General features: G+C 36.9%; 2 protein-coding genes across 2 annotated transcripts; both read left to right on the top strand.

Annotated features, from left to right (window-relative positions):
- The first annotated feature begins 3,702 nt into the window (after positions 1 to 3,702).
- On the top strand, positions 3,703 to 4,929 carry LOC141828665 (uncharacterized). Its single transcript, XM_074716120.1, has one exon. The coding sequence runs from the start codon at positions 3,758 to 3,760 to the stop codon at positions 4,709 to 4,711; it is 954 nt and encodes a 317-aa protein (XP_074572221.1). The 5' UTR covers positions 3,703 to 3,757; the 3' UTR covers positions 4,712 to 4,929.
- Positions 4,930 to 7,145: 2,216 nt separating this feature from the next.
- LOC141826902 (uncharacterized) lies at positions 7,146 to 12,945 on the top strand. Its single transcript, XM_074714225.1, has 9 exons — positions 7,146 to 7,234; positions 7,642 to 7,754; positions 10,133 to 10,201; positions 10,594 to 10,709; positions 11,081 to 11,135; positions 11,448 to 11,568; positions 12,413 to 12,460; positions 12,534 to 12,628; positions 12,727 to 12,945. Exons 2-9 carry the CDS (start codon positions 7,650 to 7,652, stop codon positions 12,826 to 12,828), a joined length of 711 nt encoding a protein of 236 aa, XP_074570326.1. The 5' UTR covers positions 7,146 to 7,234; positions 7,642 to 7,649; the 3' UTR covers positions 12,829 to 12,945.
- Positions 12,946 to 15,572: the final 2,627 nt, after the last annotated feature.

A 15,572-nucleotide genomic window follows, 5' to 3' on the forward strand; every position in this document is an offset into this window, starting at 1 on the left:
ACACTTGATCAACTACAAATAAATAAATCCTTCTTCGAATAATGGGCCATGTATTGTTCACTACATTTGCGTAGGCAGTGTTCTGTGTCCTTCCACAACGGTAGATTGGATTGCTTCATTATCATCATCCAATGCTAACGACAAATCTTGCGCGGACTACGGACTGCCTGCAGCCTTGCTTCATTATCACCATCCTCAACACCCATGCCTCAACACCCAATGCAATAGCAGTGACTACCAGAACACAGCGGACAAACCTCGGGATGAGCTATAACGGTCAAAGGAATAAATTCAATGATGGCCAGCAACAGATGCCTGCAGAAAGAAAGCAGATGTCTTAGATGCACATACAGCTGCATCACATATATTGGACAAGAACGTGTGCACAAAAGATGCAAGCTGCTAATGAACAATTCTGGACAATCTCTTGGAAATGCAATGCACCTGCCATAACGCGCTGCTAAATACTTTTGTACGCACTACTTAGCTTAAAGATGTATGTGAATGCATCAAAAGGAAAAGACTAAGCCAGCATCAACCATAGGATGCAAACACTTGGAGTTAGTGTAGGTGAGTCTTCGACCTTTCACACAAAAAGAACCATCACTGTTGCAGTGTGTGAGTACCCTACAACCTTGCCCTTCCATCCCTTGGATAGATAGAGAGGGTGGGTAGAGCTTTTGATTTTTTATGTTGGCAAACAATTGAACAGTGCTGTAGAAACAAGGTTCAAATCTCTCAATTTGTTAGAATGCCTCAGTTGCATACATCACTGCACTTGCACTTGACACCTATCATAATGATAAATGGCTAGTCTTGCTGTGACCTTAATTTGGATTCTCAATACTTTTGTCGCTCCATCCCCACATGGACAAAGAACCCATACCTGTCTCGGTTGTGCTACTAGAGACTCTAGGAAAGTTGGAATAAAAGAGCACTCATCTTAAGGTGGACTTGCTACTTAAATGCTTTCAGCAGTTATCCACTCCGCACTTGCTACTTAAATGCTTCGAGTATGGTATGGGTTACTTCCAACCCGTAGCACCTCGTACTTACAAATACCTTTTGTTGAAGGTCTACCCCTTCTTACCTTGAAAAAGCAAGGTCACCGTGTATCCTTGAACCGATAACCATCCTTCAGCTAACCTAGCTTCCTTCATCCCTTGAGACCAACAAGGGGTAATATATGAATATTCACCTATTGCCCATCGACTATGCCTTTCGACTTGATCTTAGGCCTTGATTTATCCTCTGTGGATGAACCTTACAAAGGAACCCACTTAGGCTTTAGAGACATTGGATTTTCACCAATATTTGCATTACTTAAACCGACATTCTCGCTTCCACTTCGTCCACATATACTTGCGGGGGTGCTTTGCTCTAAGGCAAAACACTCCTCATGCTACTCTAATTAAGGTTCCATGTTCATCCCTTGAAAATCATGAAAACAAGCATATATTTTATCCAAGTTTCATTATAATAAAACTCTACTGTCTTATTGCGGAATCTCATTTTACAATGTATTTAGTTGATAATGCTATCTCTACATTAGTGTGATGCAGAAACCATGGCTCCAAATGCACATGTGATGAGTGAATTATGAGTGGGGCATATCATCCTCTGTAAAATTAAGATTTTGAGAAACATGGTAATTTATTTGTATGTAAAAAAACAATTCAATACACAAAGCTCCCAACAATGCAGAATCCCAAGAAATAGTTGGACCACATAGGATCTATTGTACACAGTCTTACGTTACATTTTTACAAGAGACTATTTCCACGACTCAAATCCGTGATCTCAAAGTCACATAACATCAATTTTACCATTGCGCCAAGACTCCCTTCAAACAAAAATAATTTTACAACCTTCCCTCATTCAAATTGACAGTAAATGTAGGCCAATGCACCTGAAAGGAAATCAAAATTAAATTTCCTCAACAGATGCAAGTACCAAGTTACTATAGGTGTGCTTACTGACCATTCACACAGACTTGCAAGCAACATAGCTGCAGGGTGCGACTGGCTAATTAGCCACCAAAACAAAGTCAAACAGAGAATTAAAAAAGAGAATAAAATAGTTCTCTAGCAGAAATAACTAAACTGTAATAAATGCAATGAAGAAACAAGAAATGATTTTTTTTAATTGTGTAAATCAATAACTTCTTAATGTTTTCTGAGAATCTGATTATTTTATTGTACTAATGTACATGCTATTAAGCGAATTGGCCCGTCACAACCAGATCTATCAAATTTATTTGAGTTTGTTTGGGAAATATTTCAACACAATAAGTTTTCACTGATTGGTATTAAGTGAAACGTAGGTGAATGCACCTGAGAAGAAATCATATTACTTCAATGGATGCAATAACCAAGTAACTATAGGTAAGCTTACTGACCATTCACACAGTGTTTGCAGCTTCCATAACTGCATGGATGTGATTTAAGCCACCAACTGCAAGTCAAGCAAAAATATGATAGAAAAACAGAGTATTTAAGAAATTGCCTAGTGTCCAACTTGTGAAGCAATACTACTGACTTTAAGAGCAAAAGGACCTAGCCTATACAACAAAAGAAAGCAAATAGCTGAAATGAACTACTTAAGAAACATAAATCTAAATAAAATACATATGAAAGGACATAGATGCATTAACTAAATCCATGGTATCTAACCAATCATCACAGCTCACAGGAAAGTTTAAAACTTTACCAAGTAGAGAAGGTTGGGTTTGTCATTTAAATTTATCTCTTTGAAACATTCCTCCTCATTTCTGAGAAAACCCTCATGGTCAAAGAAATTTATCTCTAATTATCACAAGTCAAAAAACAAAAAGAGAAAACTCAACAAGAGGTGATTATCCCCTTTTCAATTAGCAATTCGGATACTATAGTTGTAATGAATGTCATGGTGCCATTTTTAACAAAAAATCTTTATATCCGAGTAATAATTCTAATTATAAATGTTATGCCTGTATAGGTGTGACCTGAAAGTTCTACTGCAATGTAGGTTAATGCACCGGAGAGGAAATTATATTACCTCAATGGATGCACGAACCTAGTTACTATAGGTGTGCTTACTGACCATTCACACAAACGCTTGCAGCTTATAGCAGCAGGGGTGTGACTGGCCGCTAAGACACCAACGCAAGGTCGAACAAAAACTTATAGTAAAAACCTACAACAAAATTTCTATAGAGGCGTGCAATCAGATCAATCAGATCAGAACGAAAAAGAAGCACTAACGCTGATAAACTACCCGGGAAAGATATATCTAGACAAAAACTCCAGGAAGAATCCACTAGATGCATTATTACTCAATGGAGCCTGAGAAGCATCACAGCTAACAACAGAAATAGTTAGCTTTACCTCGAGGGAAGAGAGTATCCATCGTTTGAAAGACAATGAATCCCATGCTCGATTTCGCTCTAATCATCATCCAGCCTTCTCGTTTCATCGAATACAAAACCTTGTCTCGGATTGTGACATGCCCAAACTCCCAAGAAAATGAGAAAGGACGAGATTGCAGCAACAGAAACATTGCGGCGGAGAACCAGACGACTCCATCGCGGGGAGGACGATGGAACCTAGGGTTAGGACGGGATTTATATAGCAATTGGCGCCCCTAATCTGACCGTTAGATGTTTCGTACCTTGATTTCGTGGTGCAATTCGTGTCTCAAGTTGGGTATCTCCGGAAGCTTCGCGACCCGGGTGAAGAGGCGGCGGCAGGGTTGAACCCTCGTCCTCTGCTCGAACGCCATGGCGATCGCCGCCGCCGCTATCCCTCGATCTCTCCTCTCCCTTTCCTCTTCCTCCCGCCGGAGATTTCTCTTCTCCGCCAGTTCCAGTCTCCTGCGCCTCCGCCGCTCCAAGTTCACCTCCGCCTTCTTCGTTCCCTCTTCAGCCGGCCGCCGCTGTGAGACTACGCTCCCGGTTGTCTCAGTCTTCCGCCCGTCGCCGAGGCTTCCTTCGCTTTCCACCTACGGTCGTTGCTTTTGTTCTCCCTCCCGCTCCAGCAACACCAATTCCACCGCTTCCTTCAGCTGGTCCGACGACGAGGACGAGAACAAGCCGAGCACGAAGATAAAGGAGGTCGACAAGCGCAAGCTTCCCCCTCCCTACGACCCCTTCAGCAAGAAGCCAGCGGTGGAGGAGCCCCGGGACCCCTCCGACCTGCAGGAGATCTTCCACAAGATGCGAACCGAGGGCCTCACCAACTACGCCATCAAGATGTTCGACAGTTTGTCCAAGGACGGCCTCACCCACGAGGCCCTGCAGCTGTTCTCCGTCATCAAGGACAAGGGAACCATGCCTGACGTCGTCGCACACACCGCCGTCCTCGAGGCCTACGCCAACGCCGGCGGCCACTCCAAGGAGGCCATCCGCACATACGACCGCATGCTCGCGTCCGGCGTGTGCCCCAACGCCTACACGTTCGCCGTCCTCGTCAAGGGCCTCGCGAAGGACGGGCGATTGCCGGAGGCGCGCAAGTACTTGCTGGAGATGATGGGGAAGGGCATGCGCCCGAACGCCGGCACCTACCTCGCGCTGTTCGAGGCCTACCTGCAGGAGCAGAAGGGCGACGACGCCAGGGCTCTACTAGAAGAGATGAGAGGGAAGGGATTCGTGCCCGAGGAGAAGGCAGTGAGGGAGACAATCGGGAAGCGCGGTCAGGTATACAGAGCCCTCATGGATCTGCTCTTTGGCAAGTGAACTGAACTGAACTGAAGCGACCACAGTTTGTTCGTCAAAATTGCTCCTTTGGCTATGAGCTGCACTGGAGACTGGACCAGGTAACCAACTCAAACTTAATGGCTTCTGCTGTTTCTTCGCCGTATCAAACATTTGTATTGTGCTTGTTTCTTGCAAAATCATCTTGCTCTATACACTGCTTCCATTCTCTCAATCGACTCTGAATCTATGATTTCCAACTCGGCTTCCAGATTGTGATGGCATCGGATTTTTTTTCTCCCTTTGATAGCGAAATCTCTCCTTTTTTTTTGCTTTTGTATCGAGTTCTTGTTCCTCCGACCTGTTTGAATCTTTACTAACACAATTTTGATCCTTGTGACCACCTGTTTGATTGAGCTATGTAGTAATATATCCATGATTTTCAGTCATCGGATGTAAAATCTGAAGAAAAATATCACAATCTTTTTTAAATTGAGAAATGAAGTTCGTAGTAAGAATCCCTGAGTTTGGTCTTTTTTGGAGTTTTTTCTTTATGCGTTTACTGAACCGCGATTTCAGGATTTCGTTATCTTTATAATATCGAAATAATGCTGAGTATTTTCATTATATTTTTTAAAATTTCTTTTATAAAATAATTAATTTTCATTTTATTTATGTTCGTGATTTTGATTTAAAATTTTTTAATTTATAATTAATTTTGAATTTGTAAAATTACTGAATCTTTATAATATTCAAAATGATTCTTGAAATTTATTGATATATATAAGTTTTTTTAATGTAATTATGTTGAATTCCATTTAATGATTTAATATGAAAGTGAATGATTATTAATGTATTATTTAATTTATTAAATTTAATAATATTAAATTATTTTGATTGAATTGGATCATTCACTACATTATTTTAAAATATAAATCGATTGGATATATTATATAATCTTGATGGGAAAAAATTTGCCAATTTAAATTTTATTTGAATCAAATCAGTTAAAAAGGGATATATTATATAAACTAACAACAAATATAATAGTCCTTTCTCAGGAAGCCACACTTGGGGAAAAATATTTTTAAAAAATAAAGTTTAAAGTTCTATGCAGATTTTTCTTTGCCCAAAAAAAGGTCCTTTTTTTATTTTTATTATCATTAAAAGAGATTTTTTAAAATTAAAAGAATATTTTTTATTTTAAAAATACTTTTATTCTAATATTATTATAATTATTTTTGCAAAAGTTATTTCAACGTACTCAAAATTATTAAATAATTAAAATTAAATTTATTTTAACTCACATCTTATAATACACGATTCGTCTGCAACCAAACATTCGAGACACCCGAAACATGAATAGTATTTTATTTATTTATTTATTTATTGACATGATTAAATTATTTAATTTTTTTTTTGATTTAGTGGTTAGTTATAGTATTAAATGTAAAAAAAACTTAAAATAAAAAAAATTTAATTGCTCTTACTCATGGGGTATATCAGATAAAAGTGCGGAATAATAATTCAGTACACCCGTAAGTAACTAAATTTTTTTAATTTTAAAATTGTTATATATTTAATATTATAACTTAACTCATAAACTCTATAAAGAAAATTTGAAATGACTTAATTATAAATAAAAATAAAAGAAAAAATAAATATAAAAAGGCACTGCTTATGTTCAAAGCGTCTCGAATATTTTATCGTAAATGAGTCACGTATTATAAGACGCGCAGAATATCAAACCTCTCTGTATATATAAATTGGTACATTGGTGTAGAAAAGTTCAAGCGCTCAAAATAGAAATAATAGTATTTTTTATTTTTTTATTTTTATATACCGTTAAGTCATATAAGTTTTTTGTTTTAAGGTTTAGAAGTTAAGTTATAGTATTAAATAAAAAAAATTTAAATGTTCACTAACTTGATTTATCTTGCACATCCTATAAGCAACTATATTTTTTTATTTTAAAATTTTTTATTTAATATTATAATCTAACCCTTAAATATTAAAAGTAAACTTTTAAATAGCTTAATTCTAAATAAAAAATAAAAAAATGTTTATTTATTTTAAATGGATGCTCTTCATCAAAATAAGGGAAGTAATTTTTATTTAAGAAAAAATAAATTTAAGAAAATTTTATGAAACTTGGGATTAATGATGGGAGAGGGGCCTAATTCTAACAGAAGCCATGCAAGAATAGAAAATTTACCGTCCCAACCGAAATGCGCGGCACATCCACGAGCAACTTGAAGCAACGGGAAAATGGACAAGGGGACGACAACGGGCGGAGCCGGTGCGGAGATCTGTGGTTCTTGCAGTGCCCTCAGTATTGCCGGCTTCAATCGACTCGGCGATCGCCGGGAAGAGAGCGAGAGAGACAGAGATTTTCCATCCGTTAAGTTAGGGTAAAAGGGGGGAAAAGAAGGCAATCTTTGTCGCGTCGCGCGATTGTCCGATGGCACAGCGGCGATGAAGCTTGGGGAATCGGAGGATGAATGCTATGCAAGCATTAGGATCTGCATTTCCCCTCGTGTTCTCAGAGTCGAAGCAGTGTTACAGGTTAGAGTTTGGTAACAATTTTTTTTTTTTTTTTGAATTCCTTGAGCAGGCTTGCTCTTCTAGGGTTCATAGGGAGCTGACTAAACAGGTTTAGATCTTTATGCAATTAACAGCCTAATATGTCTCCTTTACTATTTTTCAAATCTCCGCTTATATGGGATTGGATCTGTACGCTGCTGAAATTATACAATAGCTTTTCATTTTTTTTTCTCCACTCTTGTCATTTGTAATCAGCTTTTCTTCAGCTTTAGGATATTTTTATTATTTATTTTCAACTTTATATGCTTGAAGTTGCTTCGTCTCTTGACTTCTTTGTGTTTTTATGAGTTCTCTGAACACATGAACCTCATGATCCAAGTTTGTGTTTTGCTATCCGCCTACTGACTACAGTTTGGTATTGGTTATAGGTGATGCTATGGTTGGACCTCGATCATGGTTTGCAGGACTATTTTCCCGCAATAACAATAAACGACAAAGTGTGGGCGAGAGAGCAACTGATTTTTATGTGACCCCTCTTCAGGTAATTGATTTTCACAATGGAATGCTGGTACAATTAAGATATAAACTATAATCCAAGATTTTTGGTACAGTTTTTTTTAAAAAATCTTTCAATATAAAAGTAGTACTCTGATTCTTAAAACATATTGTATAAGGAAGAATAGGAATAACCTTTAGCCACCAACCAAGGAGGGAATTAAATAGATATGTAATTGTTCTAAAAGTTAAAACGTCTGGCATTAGCCTCTATAACTTTCCAGGAAACATGATAAAAATCTTTATTAGTTTCTAGATGAGAAATTAGATGAAAGCGTTTAGTGAAAAACAGATGAGAAATTAGATGAAAGTGTTTAGTGAAAAACCATAATATTAGAACCTTAATTAGTCAGATCCACCTATTACACTATGGTTAAATAGAAACAACCCGAGGAGCAAGCTTCGTGAGTAATTCATTCCTGACATGTAGATTCCATATTCAATCCAACGATGTCACAGGATCCAAATCTAGGATGCATAATGTATAGTACAATCATGTTTCTGATTAAGATTCCTAATACTCGATGAAAAGCCCGTACTCTTAATAAGTTAGTGTCCCAATCTTGCCAAACTTCTTCTTGACTGGTTATGACTACGCTGAGAAATTATGGGTTTCTACACTGTCTAGCTACAAAATGGAGCCTTGAACTAGTCGTTGCTGAAGGGTCCAAATTCTCAAAGTATCAAAAAAAAAAAAAGCATCGGCAAGAGGTTTAAGACCCCTCGGCTACAAAGTTACTGGGTTTAGACATTCCAAAAAAAAAACAATATCACTTAGATAAGTACAAAAATGCATTTTTGAGTAGCTTATTAGGTACTTCGAAACTTCTTCCACTGACCTACTTTTTTTAACCTTTAAACTCTCCCAAAATCATTTATCCAAAAAGGTTCATAGATCGGTCCATTTTTAAATTTCATAAGCAATATTATTGCTAGATAATTGGGTGGTAGGATTTCATAAATCACAAAATATGTGATTTTTCAGTCAAATTAGTGCAGAAAATTTCCTTCATCTTTTTGTCTTCAAGCTGTAACATGTTGAACTAGATTAGCAGGCTTTTAGCCATGTGGATCAAGTTCTATGACTGAAATAGAGTAGCATACTGTTGAGTATGTTCTAAAGGGCAGCTCAGTGCACGAAGCTCCCGCCAATGCGGTCCTGGGGAAGAGTTTATTGTAGGCAGTCTTACGCTGCTTTACAAGAGACTATTTTTTAGACTCGAACCTGTGACCTCTAGGTCACACGATAACAATTTTACCATCGAATATGTTCTATTCCTCATAAACGAGAAGAAGAATTTGGTAAGGCCAGGTGAGATTTGGCAGTTAAAGTTGTTTCTTATCCTTCTCTGCTGTAGAAGAGGTTTTGTTATTATTAAGGAGCTTTTATATCTAAATATCTAGAGAATTTAAGTTATTAACCTAATTTCTCGTAGAGTCGTATAATTAACAATTCTTTCTAGATTATGAAGCAACAATGTTCTTTAATCTCTTACAAACCTCAACTATCTTTTTATCTCTATCTATGATCTTCCAACGTGGATGAACTTCTGATGGAATTTAAGGAACTATTAGTGGATGTTTGAAGAACATAAAACCTTGTTTATTTTCTCAAGTCAGAAATGCATAACAAAGTGGTCTAAGGTCAAGGAATTACATGCCAAAAAAGGTTGAAGGAGTTTTTTCTTAGGTAAGTGAAATTAAAATTATAAATCAGCTGAAAGGTTATTGTAGTTTTACTGCAGGTTTAAGAATCAAATCTAAGTTGGTCTAGCTCAGCCAACTACAGGCCTCAATTCATCATTCATGTTGCTAGTTGCTACAAGTTGGAAAAAAGGAAAAAAAAAACTTCAATAGTTCATATCATATTAGGCATTTGTTACCAAAGGAGAGCATTCCAACAAAGATTTTGTGGAACATAATGTGGAAATAATGGGGAATTTCCCTTCGTTGCATTTAGTAATTTTTTGAAGTCCAAACTATTTCATAACTCTATAAATCTGAAAGACTGGCTAGAAGATTTTTCAAATCAAGTATATGAACAAAGAAAACAGTAACTAATGACTAAAAATCTTATTAAAGATTGGAGTATGTTTAATGCCATACACTGCAAAATGCTGAGCATATTCTTTAGATACTGCATTTATGCTTTCAGTGTTATATACATAATTTCTTTACACATTTCATTATGGTTCAAATCCTTTTTATGCTTTAATAAAATAGTTGCATAGGTATTCCATTTGCAGCATACTTGATGTATATGTGGAGCTAGAAGATAGATATTAATATTGCAACAACTTATTTTCTTGCGGTTCATTTTTATTGAAGTGAATGGACCTCTTCATTTTTTTTCTATTTTTCTAGGAAGCACGGTTACAGAAGCTTAAGGAAAGACTGAATGTACCATTTGATGAGACGAGACCGGATCATCAGGTATACACTTTTAGTCTACTAGTTCCATGATTATAGATAATTTTATCACATTCAGAACGAGGGTCTCATTTGAGTTTTCAAAAAATTTATGTTGTCTTGATGATCATTCAGACTTGAGATGTTGCAAAGGTTACCATTACGATTTATTAAATAATACTAAGAAAAAATATGAGAATGGAAGGATAAATCTGTGCAACATGAAAGTCCAAATATTCTCTTAGAAAACATAGCATTTGTTAACATTTTATGGATCTAAATCTAATATGTTAGAGCGTATATATTCTTTCTCTACTCAACAATCAGGTTTGCTGGAATGATAACCAGTTAGGAATCTTAGAAGTTTATTGATCTCCATGTCTATATTTGTTATCCTTGCATTTTATTGTTCACAGGAAGCTCTCCTATCTCTTTGGTATGCTTCGTTCCCAGAAACAGAACTGACAGGCCTAGTCTCAGAGCAATGGAAAGACATGGGTTGGCAAGGGCCAAATCCATCAACTGATTTCAGGTAGTCAACTGATTTCAGCTAGTCAAGAATGTGTGCTTAGTTTCACCTAATACTGAGTTTGCTTGAATATGTTTCTTTTCTTTTACTTTCTAATAGAATTAAGGAGGACTTCACATCATTGAGATTCAGTTTTCGATGTAAAACTTGATCTTTAATTTTTGTTGAGAGACTTCATCTTGATCAGATCACTTGATTTATTCCTTGTATATAGATTTGAAACGGACATATTATGAGATTCATGCATCCCTGCTGCTAGCCATCACCATTACCAATATTTATTTTATGCTTTTAGATGTGAACTCTACCTATTTATGGTTAATCTATTTTAAAGGATAACAAAATCATTTCCTTCTCTTTGTTTTTTTTTCCAGGGGTTGTGGATTTGTTGCACTTGAGAATCTATTGTTCTTTGCAAGAACTTACCCGGTATGCAATCTTTTTGTCTTTGCTGTGTAATTCCTTATGATAAAGCCAAAAAACTGCATCTTCGATTTAGATAGAATCATGTTTTGTTGATTGAATGTATTTTTCTAGAATTTAGTTGTTCTTGCTTGTACTGCAAGTCCGCCAAGATGCTACTTTTGCTACAGCACTCATGTGATGCTGCTTATAAGCTTCTTAACATACAAATGCTGGTACAGGCACAACATGGAAAGACTTCCCACAGTTTCTGCACGATAGTAGCATGTAACAAGAATGCATTTTTGAAACTAATTTTGTCATGTTTCCAACATGAAGGTTTCTTTTCAAAAACTATTGTTCAAGCAAGAGGGAATGAGAGCTGCATGGGAATATCCATTTGCTGTTGCAGGTGTCAATGTCTCATTCATGTTGACTCAGATGCTTGAATTGAATTCAGGTTGGTGAACAATAAACATGCATTATGACTTGGATTCAGCATTATAGATACATTATTGGGACATTATTGTATAAATAGGTACAAAGGGAACAGATAAGATGTCTTTTTAGAAAAAGAAAACATTTGTTAGGAACCGTATTCCAAATAGAAAACATCAATCATGTCATCAAGGTGCCTTCATTGAGATCTCAATCTGTTCTTAGAATATAATACCCTCCCTTAGATTGCATATATCGATATGGACCAGAAGTTTGTAAAGATATAACAACAATAATAAGTTGTGTTAGTCTCAACTACTTGGGATTTGCTTTGTGGATTTTATCCTACCATTGAACTCTATGCAAAATTGCATATTAAGTTTAGGTAGATGGACAGAATTTTTTTAAGATTTGCAAAAGAGGGATAGTAAGTGTTCCACCATCTTCTCTTGTAAAACAAAATGGGAGAAAGCACAATGACAGAGATTCGATGGAAGTTCACATTTACTCTAGAAAAGTAGAAGAATCTATCAGGAGAAAAAATTGGTGCAAAATCAGAGTGATTGTCATCTTTATAATATTTATCACACATTAGCTTTCAGTATAGTTTAGTTTTATAATGCAACTCTGGAACCCCTTAAATGTCAAAGTCAATCAGCCAGCAGTATTACCATCTTTTTTATGCTTTCAGTGGCAATTTTGAAAGGACATTAAGCATGCCAAAGAAATTACACCAAGAAAAATTTCATCTGCCAGTCCAACATATCTCGATTTCATTTTAGTGCCAGTTTTATTTTATGATCCACGTTTAGGATCCTTCTATCTTTTACCCGCTTTTCTCAAACTTTTTATTTTCTCCTCCACAGCAAAACCCAAGACTTTACCAGCGATGAATTTCCTTAAAGTTTTATCAGGTAATTCACAAGTTAGTCACACATTAGCAAAGAGGTAGTAGCTAGTTCATCATTTCTCCTTTCCTCCTTGCAGAAGATGAGGAAGCATTCGACATATTATACTGTATAGCGTTTCAACTGATGGATGCCCAGTGGCTCGCTATGGGAGCTTCATATATGCAATTCAACGTACTATTACCATCCTGAAAAGAAAATATTTGTAGATAGGTTTCTCTCAGTATTTCTTGTCTGACATTTCTATATCTTCTTCTGATGCTTGCCTCCAGGAAGTCTTAGAAGCAACAAGGATACAACTAGAGAGGGAACTTGCTTTGGATGATATACACCGAATTCGAGATATACCTGCATACAACCTTTTATACAAGTAGTAGTCCTTTGTGAGAGAATCTATTAGTTACTCAGAACAAAGTGAAGACATCTGTGCTTGTTGTATCGGAGCTACTTTTTTTTTTCCAAAGGAAAAAAGAAAAAGTAAGAACGATGATATCCCGATAATTTGTAGTCGTCATTTTGTACTCCATTGAGTTTTGTACAGGACATTGCATCTAGTTAAATTAAGAAGAATAATATGAAATCTTTGATGGAAGCCAGAATTATTTTTAAATGTCTCTTTGATTGAAACTTGTGGTTTTGAACTATTATAAAATCTCTCAATTTGCTGATCTAGGTAACTTTGGATTTGATTGATGCCTTGAAAATTCCTCTCTTCAAATGAAAAGTTTCAAGGGAGTTCATAAGATTTGGTTTTTGTTTTGGAAAAAAATTACCAAAAACCTTAATTGGCTTGCCAATCATCTTCCTTTTACAGTACATTGCATCATACACAAATTTATTTGGGGGAAGGAACATAAAAAGGTACATTTTGATGAACTTTTTTTTTTTCATTTCATGTGCACAATTTGTTCCTTCTCGTCCTCTTCTCTTCCCTCTTGTTGATCGACTCAAATAAGAAAAACTATAACTTTATCTTGTTTTCCATATGTAGTGCAGTAGTCCTTGAGATTGAGATTGACTGAGTTCTTAGGGATGAATGGACTATTTTTGATTGGATGCTCATTATTACCTACATTCGATTGAATTTCTCTTGATCTAGCAAGAGATTCAAATCAAGAATTGTGTAATCTAGCAAGAGACTAGCACATTTTGCGATCGATATTGATAGGCACAAGCCGAGCCTTCATAAATTCTTCCTCTTCGATAACTCTTATGGTGATTCATTTACTATGAACCTCCCTAATGGTTGTTGAAAATGCTCTCTTTTAACTACCTCCATCAGCCAAGTGACCCATCTTGGCATAGTTGTCAAAATGTTCTCTTTTGTGCTCCACTTCCACTTCTAAGTAGTCTTCGATAAGCACCATGAACACATCGCAAGGGCTTCTCCAATTTCTTCTCTTCTTCCCCTTTGATTCTTCCTCCTTATCAGTTACTATCAACACCACCTCAATGCATGGTGCTAATGAGATTTTACTTCCTCATAGATGGTCGTGGGCTGACCGTGTTAGGTTGTTGGGGTGGTGGATTCCATCTTTTGGTATAGCTAATGAGATTTTAAACCTCGGATAGAACAATATCTAAGACACTCTCTTTTTTACAATCAAATATAATATTATTTCTATTCTGATCAATTATTGTGGATGATCAAGTCATTAGTTAATGAACGAGCTGATGTACATGCTCCTGGAAAATAATCATCAGAAGAGGTGAAGAGATCTGAAAAACACTCCAAAAGAGAATTAGAATGACATCGGGATGAATCCCGACAAGCCATTATGACACTCAAGTTAGGATTTTATGAGAGGAATAAGATTAAGGGCTTAAGAAAATTAAAATTTTGTAGGGTATACCTGTGCCCCTAGGTATGGACCGTCTTTTATAAAGTTATCAATGTATGCTATCTCCGAAACATAAACATTCATTTAAGGTTTGTTCTGAAATACATGCTACCATTTATGACATATTCCAATATATATGCTCCTGTTGTCCATGTCTTCCAGGATATTTTTCATGCTTTCCGGAAGAAACAGTCTTTGGATTTCATGGTCTTATGGGCGAATCAATTTTATGTGTTCAATTTAGAATCGGACAAAGAAAGATCAGAGGTTGAGATGAAATCAATTATGTATGAGACCGAACAGAGATCAAGATTGGGACTTGAGATTTCAAGCTTAGGTTGGAACCCGAGACGGAGTAGAGAACGAGGTCGATGCTCGAAGCTGGAGGCCGAAGTTAGAATATGAGATTGAGTATAGGTCGAGATTGACGCCTGATGTTGAAGTCGGGACTCGAGGCTTGAGGCTGAGGTCAGAACTTGAGACCGAGCAAAGGACGAGGTTGATGCCCGAGGCTGAAGACCGAGGTCGGAATCCAAGATTGAGCAAAGGTCGAGGTTGGTGCCCGAGGCTCGAAGCCAAAGTTGATGCCTGAGGCTTGAAGTCGAGGTCGAAACCTAGGACCGAATATAAGATGAGATCGATGCCCAAAGCTTGAGGCCGAGGTCGGAACCTGGGACTGAACAGAAGACGAGGTCAACGTCTAAGGACGAGGTCGACATCTGAGACCGAAGGCCGAGGTTGAAATATGAAACCGAGCAAAAGTCAAGGTCAATGTCCGAGGCTTGAGGCTGAGGTCGAAATCTAAGACCAAGTAGAGATCGAGATCAACAATCGAGACTAAACAAAGGTCAAGGTCGGAACTTAAGACCAAACAAAAGACAAGGTCAGTACTCGAGGATGAGGTTGTCAACTTACCATTCTTCAAGATTTATCTAATTCTCCTTGGTCTTGACTAATAACCTCATATCATTACGAATCTCATGGGCCTCATAGCATATACAAACTTCCGCCGTATCCCGATCAACTTCCATTAGCACAAACCAAACACAATCAACTAACCATCCCGATGCTAAACAACACCTAGCCATATCCTTCTCTATTTGACTAACCGCATCCACTGACTTTCACCTACTTCTATTATTATTTCTTTATTCTGAAACTAAGGAGGTTTAGTCAATAGTTTCCACACAAACTGTGGAAATTTATTTAGTTTATATATATACTTTTCGATAGCTTCTAGCATTGTGCTCATTCTTGACAATCGACAATGAGTCGGA

This window comes from Curcuma longa, chromosome 4 (assembly GCF_044706935.1).
Source record: "Curcuma longa cultivar G26 ecotype Majalengka, Jawa Barat chromosome 4, ITB_CL_G26_1.1, whole genome shotgun sequence".
NCBI lineage: Eukaryota > Viridiplantae > Streptophyta > Magnoliopsida > Zingiberales > Zingiberaceae > Curcuma > Curcuma longa.